This window comes from Neomonachus schauinslandi, chromosome 16 (genome assembly GCF_002201575.2).
Source record: "Neomonachus schauinslandi chromosome 16, ASM220157v2, whole genome shotgun sequence".
Taxonomy (NCBI): Eukaryota; Metazoa; Chordata; class Mammalia; order Carnivora; family Phocidae; genus Neomonachus; species Neomonachus schauinslandi.
This window is the reverse complement of record NC_058418.1, coordinates 31778535-31799453: the sequence shown is the minus strand read 5'-3', so window position 1 is coordinate 31799453 and position 20919 is coordinate 31778535. Positions and strand designations below refer to the sequence as shown.

The 20919-nt window shown below is 49.2% G+C and overlaps 1 protein-coding gene across 1 annotated transcript in view; it reads left to right on the top strand.

Annotated features, from left to right (window-relative positions):
• Nucleotides 1-18591, top strand: part of AMFR (autocrine motility factor receptor) — a 46475-nt gene extending 27884 nt beyond the window's left edge. Inside the window, exons 9-14 of the mRNA XM_021705815.2 lie at nt 2916-3106; nt 5114-5217; nt 10521-10655; nt 13369-13452; nt 16197-16381; nt 17026-18591. Coding sequence (XP_021561490.1) covers nt 2916-3106; nt 5114-5217; nt 10521-10655; nt 13369-13452; nt 16197-16381; nt 17026-17173 — 847 coding nt within the window. The 3' untranslated portion in view covers nt 17174-18591. The remainder of the gene's footprint in view (nt 1-2915; nt 3107-5113; nt 5218-10520; nt 10656-13368; nt 13453-16196; nt 16382-17025) is intronic.
• The last annotated feature ends 2328 nt before the right edge of the window (nt 18592-20919 follow it).

Below are 20919 nucleotides of genomic sequence, written 5' to 3'. Positions count from 1 at the left end.
AAATATTAAAAAAAAAAAAGAACTGGCTTTGGTTTCATTGGTTACTCTATTGTTTTTGTGTTCTGTATTTCAGTTACCTCTTCTCTGATCTCTGTTATTTCCTTTCTTCTTCTGACTTTGGGTTTCTTTGATCTTTTTCTGGTTCCATAAGATACAAAGTTAGGCTTTTGATTTGAAATCTTTTTTCTTTTCATGCATTTTTAGTTATAAAATTTGCCTCTGAGCATTGCTTCTGCTATATCCCATAAGTTTTGCTATGTTGTGTTTTTGTTTTCATTTTTCTCAGAGTATTTACTAATTGCTCAAATGTTTAGTGTTTAGAACACTCACCTGCCTTGGGTTGAGTGAGCAAACATTAATAGGACCTCTTGATTTGCCTTACATTGTAACTTTGGTTAATAGAATGGGAACAGGATGGTGGGATGATAGTTGTTTTGTGCTGGTCTCAGCTTATCGATAATCAGTATTGGGGCTGCACTGGCCCTTGTGGTTCTTATTATGACTGCAAAACACCGTTAGCAATAACCATCAGGGAAGTTTGGGGGAAAAAGGGTTTATACATCACAGGTCTTAGAAAGCACATGGAACACCTGGGGCCACACAGTGAGGTTGTCACTAGGATGAAATCGTGGGCCTAGGGTTCTGCTTTTATTAGGGTGGAGGGTGGAAGCTCAGGGTTTTGTGGGCTCACTATTGGTGAATTTAAAACATAAGAATAGAGGGGCGCCTAGGTGGCTCAGTCGGTTATGCGTCCGACTGTTCATGTTGGCTCAGGTCATGATCTCAGGGTTATGGGATCAAGCCCTGTGCCGGGGCTCTGAGCTCAGTAGGGAGTCTGCTTCTCTTCCTCTCCCTCTGCCCTTACCCCCATTCACCCATTCCCTTTCTCTAAAATAAGTCTTTAAAAAAATACTTAAAATGTAAGAATAGGAGTTTAAAGCATGTAAGAATAGGTTAAATAGGAAGAGAAAATATAACCTACCTTACTTGGTCAGTTATCGAAATCAAGATCTCTAAAACAAATTGGGGGGGGGTGCTGGCTCTTTATTTCGTCGTGTGGTTGGCGGTGTGTTTATTTGAGAGAGTCATCTTGGAGGTGAGTGCCTCGGCCATTGAAGCTTAAAGCAGGCACTTGCACTACAAAAAGAAAAGCCGGCTGTCAGGGCTTATGCTACAGTAATCGAGGGCAGATGCATTGTAATTTGTGATAAAACTAAATGTCTAGATTCCAGCAGGTTGTATAGCTAGATAATTTGTTTTCATAGAAGATGTCTTTACAAGATTTCAGAGTATCCAGTGACTATTTCATTACATTGAAGTGTCATACTTAGAAGGGGGAGAAATAGTCTTTCAATAGAGTATTAGTATAGTCATAGAGAAAAATACCTGTTTTCTCTGAGGTTTGGTTTCTTTAGCTGGGGGAACTCTAGCATTTTATTTTTAAGGCCACTGTATCTGGTTGTTCTCACCTTGGGATTTTCAGGCTATTATATTTGATGTGGGAGGTTTTTGCAGAATTCGAAATAAAATTAGGTTTGCTGATGAAAAGTGTGTCACGGTGTAGCATTATTGGAGGGTGCCCAGGATCTTAACATACTTCTGTAGTCCCACACAAGGCTAATTTTACTGGTGCTGGGATTTAAGGGTGTTCATTAGGGAAACAGACTTTAATTAATTATCTACTTATGGGGAAGGGAAGTGAACTTTTAAAAAATATAATCATTTATTTGAATGATCACAAACAGGTACTTTATACATAGGTGACGTATATTTTCAAATGTGATAGAATTGGCTGTAGATACTCATTTTTTGGTCACATTACTGTCATAAGCTCTTCTGGCGCACAGATGGTAAGAAGTAGCTCCATCCTGGCCTCAGGGACAATTTTGATACTTAAGTACTGATAGCTTGCCAAAAGGTCTGGGGATCATTGCATTGGGGTGAGGCTCCCCTTCCTAACATGATATGTGCCCATGTCCCCAGATACTAAAAATGACACAGAGGAAGTGAGCACTTTTTATTCAGTCCCTCCTTGAACTCTTAAAGGAAAGATAATATGTTATGGGGTGGGAAGGCTTCTTGAGATCTTAGAAGAAAGGTAATGTATTATTATAAAATAGGAAGGGACCTTAGAGATCATTTCATCCAACCTTCTTGGTTTTGTTAGTTCACTTCCCGTTAATGGACAGCTCAAGTAGTTATCGCATCTGGCATAATTAGGGCATTGTCATTTCCTGAGAGAGAGGGCAAAAGAAGCTTCCAGCCTCGGGAAAACAAAGTACAAACAGTAGAAGGTTGGAGAAGCTGAGGTGGTGGGCATAAGGGAGTGGTTGTAGGTAAGGTAAAGAGAGTGAGGACGTGAGGGGTTGTGATGCTTGATGAGAGAGTGGTGTCATCGTGGATGGGTGCTCTCAGCAAATAAGGACCTCAGGGTGAGCTGGAAGGAGAGGAGCTTTATTTAGAGTGAGATCTTTGAGGTCAAGAGTTTGAAGAGAAAGCCAAGGTTACGACCATGTTCATGGGTTGCTGAAGGAGAGTTGAGAGAACAGATTCCTGGAGTAGAAGATTCAGATTCACGGGAGGCCAGGGTGTTGGGTGATTCAGCCACATGGATTTTGAAGTAGTCAAATGGAGTTGGAAAGGAAGATGGCGGGCCATGTGATGGAGTCTTATTTGAGAAGGGTCATGACCGGGAGCTCGTTAGGTGACTATGTATGTTGACAAATTGATGTTCACAGCAGAACACGCTAGAAGTATATCAGTGGAAAGGTAATGTCAACAAACGTTTCTCAATATTTAAATCTCACTATTGGTAAATAGAAGCCAAAATTGCAACACATTTGCTACATTCAGAGTGCTTCTGGTGAATTCTCACAAAATACGCTAAGGATATCTTATTTTGGACTTTTTGGTAGCTCCTGCCTTCGTTCCTGGCTAGAACAAGACACCTCCTGCCCAACATGCAGAATGTCTCTTAATATTGCTGACAATAACCGGGTCCGGGAGGACCAGCAAGGAGACAACTTGGATGAGAACTTGGTGCCTGTAGCAGCCGCCGAAGGCCGACCTCGCCTAAACCAACACAATCACTTCTTCCACTTTGATGGTTCGTTTCAACCTCTAAAACCGTACCCGAGGGGCTTTCTCCCATAAGAGGATGCTGTTTTAACTATAAATTGCCCTGTGTAGGCCAATTATAAATCGGTGTAGGCCAGTTTAATAGAAATATTTCCCTCTTAATTGAAAGTGTTCAGTAGGTATGGATAGCCCTGGGGAGTTACTCTGTGCCGGGCATTTGCTGGATTCTCTGTGAATATGGGGGTGGGAGTGGGGAGGAGGAGGTGGTCCATGTATTGACTCAACCACGCCTATGAGGAGCACACTTAATCAGTTTAATAGTTAACCGTCGCTAATAATTGATGGCATTGGTGTAGTACTTAAGCATATAATGCAGGATCATGGAGCAGCCTTTCCAGTGAATATCAGAAGTGGAATCCGAGGTGGAACCTTTTCCTTGTCCCTAAAATATGAATGTTCTACCTCTTGGCAGTGTTGAAAGGAGTTGTAGTAAAAACTACATTTAAAAATCTGAAGCCATGGGCCCCACATTAGGGGCTGGTTGACCATCTTTCCTTAATTCACATTGCTGTAAGCTGTTGTGGATTCTCCTCAATTTTGATACCACTGAGTTCTTTGAGTTCCTATTTGTTACCCTAAAACAGGTATTCCTGGAATTTTGTTAGGAGATGTGCTGTTCAGATCTGGGATTTGAGTTTCTGAGGGTGGAGCATGGCAGGAGCCATGGTGTGTTGGTGAGACCTGTCATAGAAGGATCAAGGGCAGGAGAGTTCAGCCTCAGAGAGCAGGAGATAAGGTTGCTTCGCTGGTTGGGCCACGGCCACTGGAGGGCTTAGAGGCGGCTGCTTTGTTGGCTGTCAGTTAAGGCCTCTATCAGGTATGACCTCGGAAATACGCCAGGAGATCGTGCACATGGGGCCCAGCCGTGTAATGTGTTACTTTATGAATTATTACTAAAAACTTAGTGAAAATAGGTCAACTTTCTTTCTCCCTGGTAAGTACATGAAATAAGTATCCAGCTTTTTAACAGGCACATTTTGTTGGGCAAGACCTTGAGACAGCTGTTTAGCTTGTTTTTTATATTCCATGCCTCAGTGCCTCTTTGTGAAGGAGAGAAAAATAATCCCTAAACGTGTGGCTTTGTTAGCAGGTTGTTTCACAGCCCATACTTGGTGGTGTTTTGTTGTTGTTGTTTTAAAGATTTTATTTATTTGAGAGAGAGAAAGAGAGAGAGAGAATTAGACTCCGTGCTGAGCCCAGCATGGGGCTCGATCTCATGACCCTGATATCATGACCTGAGCCGAAAGAGTCCGACACCCAACCGACTAAGCCACCCAGGCGCCCCTGGTGGTGTGTTATCTTAGGCTCTCCTTTTCTTAGGGAAATGGCAGACGAAGCAGACTTCCTGCCTTTAGTCCACAAGCCTGTGTCACGGGCCTCTCTGAAAACAATTTTGAATCAAATCAGAAAATCAGGGTCTTCAGATCAGATGATTAAATAGAAAGTACTTCTTGACCGTAGTTGTAAAAGTGATGCGTCCACACGAGGAGTACCTGTGTCTAGCGTGCAAGAGAGGAGCACAACCCCTCCCGTGGTAGCAGCTGTAGAACCTTGAAAATCTCCCTTCTCTGCTAGGCTGCGAGCAGATTGACGTGTGGATCCAGAGCCACGGGAAAGCGGCGGAGCCTGGGGGTGAAGTGTTCTGGAACCTGCCAGTCCGGTTTCAGATGCTGTCCCCCACAATTAAATTGTAGGATCTAGGGCCAGTTATCTAACTTCTGAGTGCTCTGGGGACAAAGCACCAAGGGCACCGAGGCATCTCTGAGAAGAGTAAAATGGGGATCAAAGTGGATAGGACCACGTGAGCTCTTAGACATAACGAAGTGAGCTAATCCATGTGAAACCCTCGGTACAGAAGGCTTGGCCTGTAGTAAGGCGTCAGAGTGGCACCAGCTGGTGTCCAGAGTGGCTGACTCCAGAGTAGACAACACGGGGAAAGGGGTGTCTAATTTGTGCCGGGGTCTTGTTTGTCTAGGGTCCCGGATCGCCAGTTGGCTGCCGAGTTTTTCAGTCGAGGTGATGCACACCACCAACATTCTCGGCATTACGCAGGCCAGCAACTCGCAGCTGAATGCCATGGTAAGGAGCACTAACCGCTTCACGACGGTGGATGATGGAAGAGGGGTGGACCGTGTGTGCAGTGTGTCTGCTGCACTCAGGTGGGGTAGCAGGATTTTCAGGGGCATTGTCTGTACTCACTGGGACCACTTAAATTCCTGTGTTTTAAAACTTGAAACTGCTTTGGAAACCAGCTTTCATTTTTGTTGTGTGGCAGATACTTTATCCTTCTCTGAGCCCTGCCACGCTCACTCTGTCGTGATCTAGGCCAATCTTGGGACTCTGCTTGATCGTAGCCAGAAGTATTTGGAGATTTAGTGACTAGAGAGAATGATGGGCCTTTTATTAAAAGTTGTATTAGGCCTACTAAATGCGTTTTCCAGACCCTTGTCCCCCTTGCTCCCCCAGATAAGCAAGCCTTATTTGGCAGGCGCAGGACTGAGGCCAGGGCCTCCACATCTGTGGAGGTACATGTGTATACCGTGAGATCTGGAGGCACGCATGCTGTTGGCTCAAGGATATTCTTCAAATATTCTTTGTATTTTTCTAAAGCTTTATCATATGGTGTGTATTTTTGTTCTATAGAGTTAGAGAACTATGTGTTATTATCATTGCAATTTAGTGTTCACCGTGATAGTAAATGCAGGAATCTTAAAATGCTCACTCCCTTAGTCCTGCTTAGGTGGGGCCTCTGACTGGCCTGGGTAAGCCTGGTCAGTACTTCAGAGCCTCCCTGGTCCGTTTGCTCATTTGTTCCTTTATCTTCATGAATTTACTCGACAAAGCTGTCCTGCAAGCCTATTCCTGCGACAGGCACTGTGCGGGGTAAACAGTCACATAGCACCTGCCATATAAACAAGGCAGATGTGGGCCCTAGTCCCAGGAGGTGTAGATTCCAGCTGGGGAGACTGATCACAAACACAAACAAGAGAGCTCATCGCTGGTGCAGTGAGTGCTCTGAAGGGAGTAAGGCCGGCGATGTGGCAGCGTTAGGGTGCAGGGGTAAAGGCTGTGTGAGGGGACGCGTCCGAGGAGTTCTCCCCAGGGGCCGAGACTTCAGCTGAGACCTGAAGGACGAGAAGGAGGCAGTTGGGGGAAACAGAGGCAATGGAAACCGTAGGTGCGGAGGCCATGAGGCGAGAAAGCACTGGAGGCAGGGAGGTCACTGTGGAGCCTAGCAAGTCGGAGGCCAAGACTGTGACGTGGACTGAGCTTGCAGAGCCCAGTCATGCAGGGGTTAGTAGGCCACAGTCCAGTTGAGATTTGTTTTTTGTTTTTGTAAGATTTTATTTGTAAGAGAGCGAGCAGGCACAAGCGGTGGGAAGGGGCTGAGGGAAAAGCAGACTCTCCCCGCTGAGCAGAGAGCCCGATGGGGGGGCTCGATCCCAGGACCCTGGGATCATGATCTGAGCCGAAGGCAGACCCTTAACCGACTGAGCCACCCAGGTGCCCCTCCAGTTTAGATTTTATCGTGGAAGTATTAGAAGGTTGTTCAAGGCCTTTTTCCTTCCCCGGGGATGGACAGGACATTAACAGAATGATTTGCTTCTGGGAGACTGGATTATAGGGGGGCAGAGATGGAAGCTGTGAGCCCAGTCAGGAGGCTGCAGTATTGCAGGTGAGAAAGATGGTGGTTGGCCCAGAGCGTTGGTAGTGAGGATGACAAGAAGGGGCAGCGGGAAGACACTTATCAGGCGATGAACTGACAGGACTTGACGACACTGCTTTGGGCGGAGGGGCAGGGGGCAAGGGAAGCGAGAGCTGAAGCCGACGCGGTGGGTGTCAGTGATGCTGTGGAGTGGGTGGGGGCCCGCATACCGCGTCGGGCAGGCGCAGGACTGAGGCCAGGGCCTCTGCAGTCCCTCTGACTGGGCTGGAGCCGTCCAAGTGCAGATGCCGTGGCAGGTGTCTGGACCTCGCTGATTCGATCTAGCTGGAGAGGGGCACTTGGGAGTCCTGGGTCTGTAGGTGCTCCTGGAGGCAGGGACCCGGTCTTTTCCCAGGAGAGGACGTGGCGCGCGAGGAGGAGAGGACTCAGAGTTCTTAGAGGGTGAGGTCAGAGGAGGACACGTTGGAGTCGGCAGAATGGAGATGGCGGGTTCGCTGCAGAGGAGTAAGCGGTTTCCGTGGCCTGTGGGACTGGATACTCGCGGCAGATTGGAAATGAGTGGGAGCTGGAGAAACTGTGTTGTAAAAGGGGGCGGAGGAATAGAGGTGGTGGCTTGAGAGAGTTATGGTATCAGGGGATTTTTGGTTTTTTAAATTTTTTTTTTTTTTAAGGTTTTTGAACAGGCCATTTATACACAAGTTTGAGAAGTTATGGAGAAGGATCCAGTGAAGTCACGCTCCCATCCTTTCCTCCATGCACCCAGGCCCCTGTCCCAGGAACAGCTGTGGGATCACAGTGTTTGTCTTTTCTTGGCTGGCTTATTTCACTTAGCATGGTTCAGCCACGTTGTAGCAGGGGTCAGAATTACTTCATTTTTAAGGCTCACTAACATTCCATTGCCCGGGTAGATCACATTTCACTTATCCATTCCTCCACTGATGGACCCTTGGGTTGCTTCCACCTTTTGGCTCTTGTGAATAATGCCGCAATGGGCATGAGAGTACGAATATCACGGAGACTCTGCTTTCAATTCTTTTGAGTACCCATGGGCCTTTTTAAAAGATCGATTCGAAAGCATATTTGGGGTGTGAATGGGAGTGATCACTAGACAGGGAGAGCTCAAAGGTGCAGCACAAACAGGAAGGTAAACATGGAAGAGCGAAGACCCTGGGCTGGCTGGCAGGGCTGGGAGCCAGAGCGGGAGAGAGGCAGCTGCCCTTGCTAGGAGGAGGAGTGGAGGCTATAGGCGTGCCATTGAGAAATGGTTTAAAGAGATGGTCCGGCTCATAGTAATCAAGAGGTGGCCTGAGTGTCCGTTGGAGGTGAATGGATTCTGAAAGTGTGGAATATTAATAGTCAATATTAATAGTCCTTTAAAAAAGTCCTTTAAAAATAGTCAATAGTCCTTTAAAAAAGAAGGAAATCTTACCACATGCTACAGCACGAATGCACCTTGAGGACATTACACTGCATGAGCTAAGACAGTCACAAAAAGACAAACACTGGGCAGTTCCACTTAAGTGAGGAATGTAACTTAGTCACTGTCTTAGAAACAGAAGGTAGAACGGTGGTTGTCAGCGGCTCGGGGAGAGGGCGCTGGGGAGGTGCTGTTCACAGTGTTTCAGTTTTGCAACATGGGAAATTGCAGAGATCTGTTGCACAGTAACACGCAGGTTTGAAAGATTGGTTAAGATGGTTATATGTTTTTGCCCGCAGTAATCGTCATCCTAATAAAAGGCCTGGGTTCCTGCTGACGTCTGCTTCCTTGGGGCAGCGCTCAGCCACGTCAGCAGTGTGTGAGTGACGTCATGATGGGCCTAGATGGTCTGCAGCTTGGCGGCCTGATGGCCCACCCACTGGCTCGTGTCAGGCTCTGTGTCTGTGGACTTCGGGCTCTGGCAGTTGTAGAAGCTCTGCAGGTGGATCACCTCACCTGCTCCCTGAAAAAATCAGAATCCTGGGCATGTGAACCTCCAGGACTACGTTGGGGTATTTAGAATTCTCAGATAGGCTCTGGCTCTTCTTCCTCCAGCTCCATGACAGATTGGAATAGCCTATTTTTAGCACAATGAATGTACTGGACCCATACATTTTTAATAAAGATCCAATATTGAACTCGCTGGATTTTCTGGAAGAAAAGCTTTGCTCTAGTGAAATGAATCTCAGGCATGTTTTTATTTGGGAAATGAAGGGGAAGCTGTAAGAGTAGAGAAGGGGGCATCTGGGTGGCTCAGTCGTTGGGCGTCTGCCTTCGGCTCAGGTCATGATCCCAGTGTCCTGGGATCGAGCCCCGCATCGGGCTCCCTGCTCAGCGGGAAGCCTGCTTCTCCCTCTCCCACTCCCCCTTCTTGTGTTCCCTCTCTCACTGTCTCTCTCTCTGTGAAATAAATAAATAAAATCTTAAAAAAAAAAAAAGTAGAGAAGAATGTTACCTGATTGTCGAGGTTTTTATGGACTTTTCTCCACTTAGCTTTGATTTTAACTGGAGAAAAAAATACTCAGCTCCCATTCCTATAAGCCCTGAGGGGTCCCAGGTGTGTGGGGGCTGTGGGTCCTGTGGCTGGACTTTGCTTGTCTTGCCCTCCCACCCCAGCGAGACACTAAGCAAACTTTGTGCATGTCTCACCCTGATCTCGGCTCTCGAGGCCCTGATGCTGGACGCCTTCCCCTCCCACAGCTGTAATGCTGTGCTCCTGCCGAGCTGGTGTCCCAGTGGTAGACTTCTTTGTGCCTCTAAAGCAATCCCATTTTTCCTGCTCTTTTTTCCTTTTGATCGTTGGGGCTTTTCCACAAATAAAACCATGAATATAAGCATTGTAAAACAAATATACATACATGAAAAACAAAATCTGGCCCCTTTGATGTGAGTATGGGTGGTGGTGTGCGGAGCCCTGTGCCATCGTCCCCTACACCCTGGCTGCTGCTCAGAGCACAGCGTGGACTCGCTGTAGGTTTGAAACCTACAGCTCTAGTGTTCCGAGTTTACATTCTTTTTAATCTTTTTTTTCTGGTTGTGGTATAATTTACATATGGTAGATTCACACTTTGTAGTATCCGATTCTGTGCATCTTGTCAAACTCCTACAATTGTGTGGCTATCACCATCCTCAAGATCTAGAACAGTTCCATCTCCCCTCCCCCAAATGACATTGTGCCCCTTTGTCATCACTTCCTCTCCCCACCCCCAGTCTCTGGCAACCACTTAACCTGTCTTCTGTCCCTTTGATTTTGCCTATTCTAGAATGCTGTAGAAATGGAATTCTGTAGTACATAGGCTTGTGAGTCAGGCTCTTTCACTTAACCTAATGCATTTGAATTTCACCCATGTGGCTGTGTATCCAAAGTTTGTTCCTTTTCGGCAGTGTTCTTTAAGGAGGACACATTTTTTTTTTTTTTTACCTGAGTTACACTGATCTTTAAAATGAACACTTTTTAAAACTGGAACATTCTCGTTGAGCCTGTTTTGGGATCCAGCTGGATTTCCGTGCTCTTTTTATTTTGAAATTGATGCTGTCCCAAGTTACCTGTTTGGCATCCTGGAAAAACGCCAGAAGGAGGGAGGTTTGACGGGGACGTGCAGAATAGAGGGGCCCCTTGCCGGTGTTTCCAAGGCTGGATGCCAGGTTCAGTGCGCAGAGCTTGCTGTACCCCACAGTCCCGAGCAATAACTGTTGTGAGCGAACGTCTCCATGGCCTCTGTATTTGTATTCCTCCAGGCTCATCAGATTCAAGAAATGTTTCCCCAGGTTCCATACCACCTCGTGCTGCAGGACCTCCAGCTGACACGCTCGGTAGAAATAACAACAGATAACATTTTAGAAGGACGGATTCAAGTACCTTTTCCCACACAGGTAAGTGAAAATGGATTCTGTCTTCACAAAGATTTAATCCTGTAAGATTAACTGTTTAGTTCCTTAATTGAATATCATTCATGATTTGATGAAGGGTTTCTGTGAATTTCCTAACTTTGCAAATTTTAACTGAGGACAGACCCACCCCAGGGGCTCAGAGTAAGACAAAGACAAATGTATTGGGGAAATTTTTTGTACAGGTAGACGCTGCAAATCTGCCTGCCCTGCCTGGCCAGCCCAGGAGGTCATAGCGTTGGTTCCTCTTGGACAAGGATTGGCAACCTTTTTCTTTAAAGGGCAGATAGAAATATTTTAGGCTTTGTGAGCCACGGGTCCCTGTTGTAAGGTCTCCGCTCTGCCACCGTAGCGGCCGTGGACGGTATGTGAGTGCAGGTCCCTGACTGTGTTCTAGGAAACATCTATTCACAAAAATAGGTGGAGGGTGAATTTGACCTGCAAGCTACTGTTTGCTGACCCCCGGCTCTAGGAAGTAATGCCCTCTGTCCCTGGTTGGCTTTGCACATTGATGGGATTTTCCATTAGGTGTAATAGCTGTGTGATTGTATTAACAAGGTCAGATTGCCTGGTCCATTATATAACCTCTTTGAGTACAAGGAGTAGTAACATTTTATTTATTTATTTACTTTAAATTTTAGAAGGGTAGTTGACCTACAATGTTATATTATGTTTCCTTTTGATGTACAGTGTTTCAGATATATGACATAGTGATTTGACCCAAGTATTAACATTTTGAAGCAAGCTTTCTGGAGGGCCCGGGGATCAATACATGACCACGGAGTCATTTAAATCATTCAACTTCATGTATAAGAATATATGGAAATCTGTTAATAAAATCCTAAAACTTGAGAATCTTTTCAAGAGAGAACGAGCCTGGAGTTTGGAGTCAAATGGGCTGTTGTTAGACGTGGCTCATCTGTCCTTCCCTGTTTGACCTGGCTGTTGACTTTGGATTATCCAGTAGCAGACCCTGGGACAAGGATTCAAGTGCCAGGGGGTCATTTGGGAAGGTTCCAGGACACACAGGCAGCAGGTGGGGCTGTGAGATGGGGGAGGAAAGGCGGCCAGTGAGGGCTTGTTAGAGCAGCTTAGTGTCATGGATTGCTAGAGCTTGATCCCATGGGGGGCCTCTGGAGGGGCGGCGAGCAGGAGCGTTTGGATGCCACTTCCCATCAGCTGCTGGTTGAGGGCCACTTGAGGGGGTGGGATGCACAGTGAACTTGTGCAGCCAGAGTGAGTTCTCAGGCACAGAGACTGGCCAGCCAGCATTGAGGTGGCAGGACCTTTCGGGGAGATGGGCAGGGCTCCAGAGCATCTGTGGCCTTGGCCAAGATCTCAAACTGGCTACAAATGAGAAGAACAACAGTAGCTACTTCACAGGGTGTTAAGATCAATGAGATGGTCATGTCGGGTTTCCACAAGTGCTCAGTCAGTGTCACCTGCTGTCGATTTGTTCCTGTCGTGCAGTCACTGCTCCTGAGGAGACACTGAATGGGAGCCAGCTGATAACTCAAGCTCAGGCCTCGGGCTCCCTTGTCTTTTTTTTTTCTTTCTTAACTCATTTATTTAAAAAAATTTTTTTATTAACATGTAATATTTGTTTCAGGGGTCCAGGTCTGTGATTCATCAGTCTTACACAATTCACAGCACTCACCGTAGCACATACCCTCCCCAGTGTCCATCACCCAGCCACCCCATCCCTCCCACCCCTCACCACTCCAGCACCCCTCAGTTTGTCTCCTGAGATTAAGGGTCTCTTATGGTTTGTCTCCCTCTCTGGTTTCGTCTTACTTCATTTTTCCCTCCCTTCCCCTATGATCCTCTGTCTTGTTTCTCAAATTTCTCATATCAGTGAGATCATATGATACTTGTCTTTCTCTGATTGACTTATTTCGCTTAGCATAATACCCTGTAGTTCCATGTATGTCATTGCAAATGGCAAGATTTCATTTTTTTGATGGCTCCATAATATTCCATTGTATATATATACCACATCTTCTTTATCCATTCATCTGTTGATGGACATCTAGGCTCTTTCCACAGTTTGGCCATTGTGGACATTGCTGCTATAAACATTGGGGTGCACGTGCCCCTTCAGATCCCTACATTTGTATCTTTGGGGTAAATACCCAGTAGTGCAATTGCTGGGTCGTAGGGTAGCTCTACTTTCAACTTTTTGAGGAACCTCCATACTGTTTTCCAGAGTGGCTGCACCAGCTTGCAGTCCCACCAACAGTGTAGGAGGCTTCCCCTTTCTCCGCATCCTTGCCAACATCTGTCGTTTCCTGACTTGTTAATTTTAGCCATTCTGACTGGTGTGAGGTGGTATCTCATTGAGGTTTTGATATGGATTTCCCTGATGCCAAGCGATGTTGAGCACTTTTTCATGTGTCTGTTGGCCATTTGGATGTCTTCTTTGCAGAAATGTCTGTTCATGTCTTCTGCCCATTTCTTGACTGGATTATTTGTTTCTTTGGGTGTTGAGTTTGATAAGTTCTTTATAGATTTTGGATACTTGGGCTCCCTTGTCTTATCTTTGATATTGGTAGCAGCTTCATTTCTTTGCTGCCACAGACTTTGTCAAAGCCCAGACAGCGTTGGGGACCCATGCTCCCTCCATACCCCAGGTGTTCCCTGGCCCTGTTCCTTAAGCCCGAGCAGCTCCGTACTGTCTGTGGTGGCGTTTCTCTTGCAGCGCTCAGATAGCATCAGGCCTGCATTGAATAGTCCTGTGGAAAGGCCAAACGGAGACCAGGAGGAGGGAGAAGTTTCTGTGCAGGTAAGGTTGCACCCTGGAGAGAGTGTGTATGGGTCCCTGGGGGCAGTCCTGTGGTGCCTGGCGGTGGTCTTCAGTCCTGCCTCTGATGTTCATGAGGCCTAGGGCACGGGTGGCAGAGAAGGCCCTGTGCCACATCGTCCCAGGATTTCAGATTAACCAAGCTGTGCCCACAACATGACCTGCATTTCTACCCAGGGCCTGCAGCCAGCTCCCTGGGCATTATCCTCAGGACCCGGAGGAGAACGGAGTCATGCTGTCCCCGGGCCAGCTCTGCCACCTTGAGCTTGAGCACTAGGAGGGGCAGAGGGAAGCCAGGCATAGGCAGGACTCAGGGTGATTGGACATCTGAACCCAGAAGGAGACCGAATGGGGCTCAGCTCTCTCGAGTTCTTTCCCACAGCTCACTTGCCCAACTCGGCATTTCCAGTTGCTTCCATGCACTTCACGCAGAGTGGTATGGAGGTGGGGAGGAGTGTGGTTATCCTGGGAGCCAGCTCTGCGTAGATACGCACATGGGTGACTCAGGTGGCTACCCCTTTCACAGGCAGCTCCTCTGTATGGTTTCCAGGGCAGAGGCGCTCCCCTCTGCACACACTTAGCCCCCCATCCTGGGGGTTCGGTTCACCCCCCTCATCTCTAATTCCCATTTGCTTAATCAATGACCACACTTTACAGAAATGTTCTTAAGAGACTGGAAAAACCCCGAAACCACCCTGTCATTTTGTGTCTGTGTTTGTGATGTGGGGCTTCCCAGTCACGGGGCTAGGGCCCGACACCTGCTGCCACCTTGTCCACCAGGGTCTCTTGGGCACTTTTTTTTTTTTTATAGATTTTATTTATTTATTTGACAGAGACAACAGCGAGAGAGGGAACACAAGCAGAGGGAGTGGGAGGTGGGAGAGGGAGAAGCAGGCTTCCTACTGAGCAGGGAGTCAAGGCGCTTCTTGAAGCAGCTGCTTTAATGGTTGAGTGACATGGAAGCTGCTTTCACCTTGCGTGTTTTTCCCCGCAAGTGGGAAACCCTAAGACTAAGACTTTTTCAAATCCATTGCTGAGTTAAGTTTTTCATATCCAAATCCGTGTTTGGATTGGGCAGCATTTGTAAAAGGGTGCCTGGCTTTTGAAGAAGGGATTCAGTTTTGTATTCCTGGGATTTTGGATAGTTGGTCCAGCCTAGATTTGAGTGCTGGGCTGGTTGGGGGCCCCTGGGGGGGAGAGCATGTTCAATTTCTGTCCCGATTCCCCAACTCTGTTTTTACAGTTAATGTGAAGATTTCTGAATTTTTTCTAGCACAGTGAAGGAAAATTACTTATTTCACAAGGAACATGCTGTATAGTGTTTTTAGTCATTCTCAAGAAGTAAGAAGTACTTGGATAACAGTCTGTTAGCAGAGACCTCGATGTAGCCCAAGCATGGCATTAACTGTGCCAGTGCTGAGAACAGAGTCTCTCCCCTGCCCGAGCTCAGGCTGGCTTGGAAGCCGGCGGGCTGGGGGTGGGCATGTTTCCTTCCTTCATCTCCTTCTCCATTCACCAGCTGCTCTTTCTACCTCCTCCAGAGTCAAGCTCAGGAGGAGGGTGGCTCAGGCCACGTGACCCCAGTGTGTGTGTGTGTGCGCGCGCGTGCGCGCACGCAGGTATTACAGTTGTTATCTTACAGATCCCCCTGCCCCATCCAGCACTGGCAACCCTAACTTGGACTGGCTATTTATGACCACCCCTACCTTAGTGGAGGCCATATCGCCCTCCAAGTGGTCCTTTGGGCAAAGTGCTTCAACAACCTCAGGCTGCAGGGCTTGCAGCAGGGCCTTGGAGTCCATGCCAGTTGAACTTGCTCCCCTCGCAGCCTTTTTTTATCTGCCACAAGCAGGTTTCTTTGTCTCGAGATTCCTCAGGTGTGTTGGCCACCACCAGTTCCCAGGGCCCTCAAACTCCAGGGAATATTAGTCTGGACACATGGCTGCCTTCAAGTCACCTCGCTTGCTAGGCTGAAGGCAGGGAAGGGTGGTGAAGGTGTGTGACAGATAAGTGCCACACAGAGGAAATCTTACAGATAGGCCAATCTCTCAGCCTCTTCCACCTCAACTTTCTTGTCACCTAGAGGTAGGTGCTGGGCTGATACTGGCCAGCCTGGGTCCGTCCGGTAGCAGGAGCATAGATGGTCTACGTGTGTGGAGGCGCCTGGGCATGGTCTTAGTGGTCAGAGCTTCAGCCAAAACTGAGAGAGTCCCATTTTAATATCCTGTTATACAAGGAATCATGTGATTTACAGCTGTTTAAAAAAAGAGCCTTAGAATTTATCCCTTTTAATCTGCCTGCCTGTTTTCAGAGTCAAGTGAAGGTGTAAAATTTGTGCAGTAAATGTGATAAGACTTGTTTAAGTGTTGGAGCGATTTGTAGAACTGAACAAAAACTTCCCAGAATGCAAACTTTATTATTTTCTGAGAGTACGGTTTCAAGGTGCCTATGTTTTTCATACTGGTAATCCTGTACAATAAATTTCACTAAGACTGAACATCTCGCTTGAGTCAGGTGCTATTCCTAGTGGTGCACAAGCCTGATGCAGCAGCCTGCCTTTCAGGAGCCCACATCGGCCATTGTACATATGCTGCTGGTTCCCCACCTGGCAGCATACCTCCCCATGGGTCCAGAAGAACATTGTTTGGGGCACTTAGGTTGGGTGGGGAATCTGCTTGGGAGGGTGGCCTGTGGTCACAGCGGTCCCTCGCTTCCTCTGTGCCCAGACTGAGCGTGTGCCGCTAGACCTCAGTCCCCGGCTGGAGGAGGCCTTGGATTTCGGTGAGGTGGAGGTGGAGCCCAGTGAGGGGGAAGACTTTGAGGCCCGGGGCAGCCGCTTCTCCAAGTCTGCGGACGAGAGGCAGCGCATGCTGGTCCAGCGTAAGGATGACCTCCTGCAGCAGGCGCGCAAGTAAGTTGATCCTCTGGCTCTCGCTCATAGAAATCTCCAGTCACAGCCCAGGGGCCCAAAGGCCCTCGTCACGTCAGGCCCACGTCGTGCCTTTTTAAACAGATGGCCAACAATGAAAAACCTTTAGAAACGTTCAGATTCCAAACCTCTCTTGGAAAACCAAAGGGCCTGGGCCTAACTGGTAACCTCCGGCGGGCTGGTCGTCTTCCGAGGACGGCTTCGGCCACACTTACTCAGAGCACCTGTGTGCTCCTGGGACCTGAGCCCTTTGTGGTAATGAGTCAGAGTCTCTGACCTCCCAGAGGGAGCACTGTCACTGCATTCACGTGACAGACGTCGGGCTGACAAAACAGGCCCAGAGAGGCTAAGCCCGGCCTGCTGTCCGCTCCCAGGCGCGCCCTCTTGGCCACCGTGCCTGCAGCTAGAGCTCGGGGTAGCCCTCGGCCGGCCTCGCCCCTGCGGCACAGAGCGTCTCCTCCTGTCTGGGGCCACGTGTCTTCTGCACGGGCTGCTGCCGAGTGACCGCCTCACGAAGGTGCCTGCGAAACGGGGGGGTGACAGATGAAGACACGGCCCGTGTGTTTCTGCGGGTCTGTGTTCCGGAGTTTCCCTCGCCCCTCACGCAAGTCCTTTGGGTTTTGTAGGCGTTTCCTGAACAGAAGTTCTGAAGTCGACTCAGCCTCTGAGAGCTGCCTCCCGGCAGAAGGCACGACCTCTGACCCCGTGACCCTGCGTCGGAGGATGCTGGCCGCGGCCGCCGAGCGGAGGCTCCAGAAGCAGCAGACCTCCTAGCGCTCGCCCGCCGCCCCCCGCCGTGGCCTCCAGCAGCGCCGCCGCCCAGGCCCGGCTGCCCTGCTCTGCGCGCGTCCGACGAGGGGCTCGGCCGCGCCGCGCTGTATAAAGCATGTGGTCTAATAGTGTTTGGACGGCTGACAAACTTAATCCTTTTTTGTAATACTTTCTATGTGACATTTCTCTTCCCTTTAGAAACACTGCACATTTTAATTTGAGGCATGATCTCTTCTGGCGTTGACTGGACTTCTTAGGGGTGGGGTGACCGAGAGGAAGAGGGCGGCCAGAGACCCCCGAAGCCGGCAGCTCCGATTCCTGGGTCGCAGCTGCTCGGAGAGGGCACCGCGGCCGCTGACGTCCTTAGCTCCAACTCTGGCAGGCAGGGCAGGGGCAGGGCTCCTAAAGAGCCGTGTGGGGTGTGCGGCCCGGGCCCGACTCCTCCGCCGGGTACTTTGGATTGTCAGACCTCTGCTCTCAAAACGCTCCCGAGGCCAGAGCCCCAGGCTCCTGGAGCCCCGGGCCGGCAGGGCATCTTGGAAAGTGACTCTTGGTTTGCCAGGTGGAGCAGAGGAGGGGAAAGGCCAGGGCCATAGAGTGGGACGAGGCGGCCTGCCGGGTCCCAGTCCATCTGGGACTGGCCGCCGAGCCCTGACCCGATAACGCTGGTGCTCCGGCAGCTCATGAGCACCCCTGCGTGTCTGTCCCCACCTTGGGAGTTCACAGCCCCCCACCCCAGACATGGGGGCTGAGCAGCAAGCTTTGGGTTATGGTTTGAATTCCTTGGGCAAGTAAATGAGGTGATGCTGAAGTCTGTGGGTTTGGTCCTTAGAGAAAAGGAGGGCCTTACAAACGGGGCCAGTCACTGTTAGAGGGCTTTCTTGGAGAAATAAAGATCTCTTTTGTATCTTCCCTGGAGCTCTTCATTTTCATCACTTTGCTCCTGTTGGTTTCATTAAACATAGAAAGGTAAGATGTTGAATCCACCTCCCTTGGAGCAGACCCAGGTCCTGAACCTGTTCTTCAAATTCTTCACACATTTAACTTTCAGGATTTGAAACATGCAATCACAGGCTACATAGTTCGGTTTTATGTCCTCTTGGATTAAGTTTTTTTTTTTTTGACGTTTTAAAACATAGTTTTATGGTAGTCCTTTGGGAAGAACCCAGTATTATCTAAAATTATTGGCAAAGTTAAATGTATTTTACATAACTAAAGTTTTTGGAATGTTGACAAGTAATTGAAAAGAGTGATGAGTAAATGTTTAGGCCAAGATAATTTATTTGAATAAATCTTTCAAAAGCCTTACCTTGAAATGCTGTTAGTAGATTTCTGTGATTTTTTTAAAAAATTGGTTTTGTTTTGCTGAGAGCATAGCTATTTGTTTTTATTGTAAAACAATAATAAAAACGCAAACTCTTCTAGTGTGTTGTGTGTGGCTGGAAGCTCAGGCAGTTTCTTTCCGAAGGGCCGGAATTGGATCCCACTTTGGTTTCTGTTGGAGGGTTTTCTCCCTGTCCATACACCCTGCATGTTGCATACATTAAGGTGACCCTAATTCCGTGTGTTTTTAGGTTTCAAATGTGTGAAAAGAGGGAATGGCTTGGAGACCATTTTAGAGGGTGTTGAGACATTGGAATAAAGCAGTCCGACCGTGATCAAAGCAGAGACCTGCCTTCCGTAGCTTCAGTGACCCCAGAAGAGAAGTCCTAAATGCACCCTTAGAATTTGTACCTGGATAGTAAAAGATCCTGGACACCATATGGTCTTGGCTTTTGTCACTTCTTGGGGGCATCTGGGACCGAGGCTCAGGGCGGTGGCAGGAGGCCAGGCCAGGGTCCTGCCACATTGGGGTGGGGGGCTCCCATCCCGCTCTACCTCCCGGGTGCTGGCTGGCTCCGGGCCGCAGGCGCCAGTTCTGTGCTCAGCCGTGCTGGCCCAGAGCGGAGGCCAGGCTGCAGGCCCAGGTTTGTCAGCTGGGAACAGGGCCTGGGGTGAGTGGCGGTGGAGTAGCCCTTGCCCTCTCTGCTCTTCTGGAATTGGTCTGTGTTACTCCCTCCGTTTTCTTACGGGCCCAGTTTTGTTGACATTTTAGGTTCTCCTCAGTCCTGCACTGCCCCGCTCCCCCTCTCCCGCCCCAGATTTTGAGGCTTTTATGAACCACAGAAAGGTGGTCCTCATGGATGTCTTACTTGTGCTGGTAGAGATCCTAGGTGTCCAGTGGCCACACGGACCCGATTTCCCGCCGGAGCTGTGTAGACCATGTGCTCTCTCATCTTCAGCCAGCAGACGCAGTCGGGGGTGGAAGGCAAGCTGAGTGCTCCGCCGAGCAGGGCCCAGCACGCACAGGGAGCCGCCGCCTTGTGACCAGCTTGTCAAGCAGTAACCTCCGCCCGCCTGCCCTGACGCCCTTCATCGCCTGGAAGCCTCCTCTCATCTCATCACCCCTACTCGTGTTAGGTGAGAAGTGGTTCCAACCCGACTGCGAATTAGAGTCACCCGTGGAGCTTCTAGAAACCGTGAGGCCAAGGTTCCGCCCCCCTGCTCCTTGTTCTAATTGACTTGTCTTTCCTGCACTCTTTCCCCCAAAATGCTTCCTGACTTCCATTTTAAGGAGGATAAGGCAGAGACCTGTTTGTTTTGCCTACAAAACTCATTTGAAAAGTAGGAAAGAACACCGCTAGAATACGGCTCGTTTTTAGGGAACTTGAGGTAGACAGAGTCACGGCATTCTTCGACCTTGTGTCTGCATCCTGGTTTGGCCCCCAGGCCGATGTCATGTCATCCAGTTGTGGACCATGAGTGCGACCTTGCCATCACGTGGATGGTGGGGGGGCCTCCCCCTGCAGGCAGGTCGGGGCGAGGGTTGCTGGTGGGAAAAGCAGGGGAAGGGGAGGTGCGGCCCGGTGGAGGAAGGCCAAGGGTGCCCGACCAGTTCTTTGCAACAGGGAGAGTTAGCCTCCTGTTATTCCTAGCTCTGTGCGACAGTGTGGACCTCTACCGCCATCCCCACTCAACTCAAAAGACCCTTGGGATTGCTAGTGGGAGTGCGTCCCGGGCTGGTAACTCCCATTTGTTGGTGTGTGGAGAGGAGTCAACCAACTGACCTCTTCACGGCCCTCCTGTCTCCCTAGATGGCTGTTGCGCTGACCGCTTGGCTAAGAAGTGATCTGTGGACATGATACAAGGACTTTGCTGGCTGGGTCCCCTCCAGGTCCCAGTCTCAAGCAGTTTGCTGGTTATTACAGCACAAGCCTGGCGAGCCAGGGGCCGGGGGGATAAGGCCTGCAGCCTGGAGGAGCAGAGAGTCCAGGCTGAGCTGATCTCAGTTGTCTTGCATGTTCAGCCTGCGGTGGGCCTCCTGGCAGCCAGGCGCAGTAGGGGAGGCTTTTAAAGATGTCCAGGTGGATGGATAATGACCCCTTGGGTGCAGAAGGCCCAGGCAACTTAGCCTTATTTGTTAGGACCAACCACCCACCTTCCCACTTCAGTGGAATCACTGGTACAGAAGAAATAAGACCCTATCTTAGCAGAAAGTTTGGAATTACCTGCTTTGCCCACCCCACCCATTTTTTCCCCCCATTCCTGTCTCAATTCCACCCTCCCCTCAAACCAGCTGAGTGAGGAGAGGCGGGGTGGGGGCCTCTGCAGGTGGGAATGGCGAGCCCATTCCTAGGCCCTCCTTGCTCCCAGGTGGCTGAGCTCAGCAGGCTCCCCTTGGGCGGGGGAGCAGCACGGGGCGGGGATGT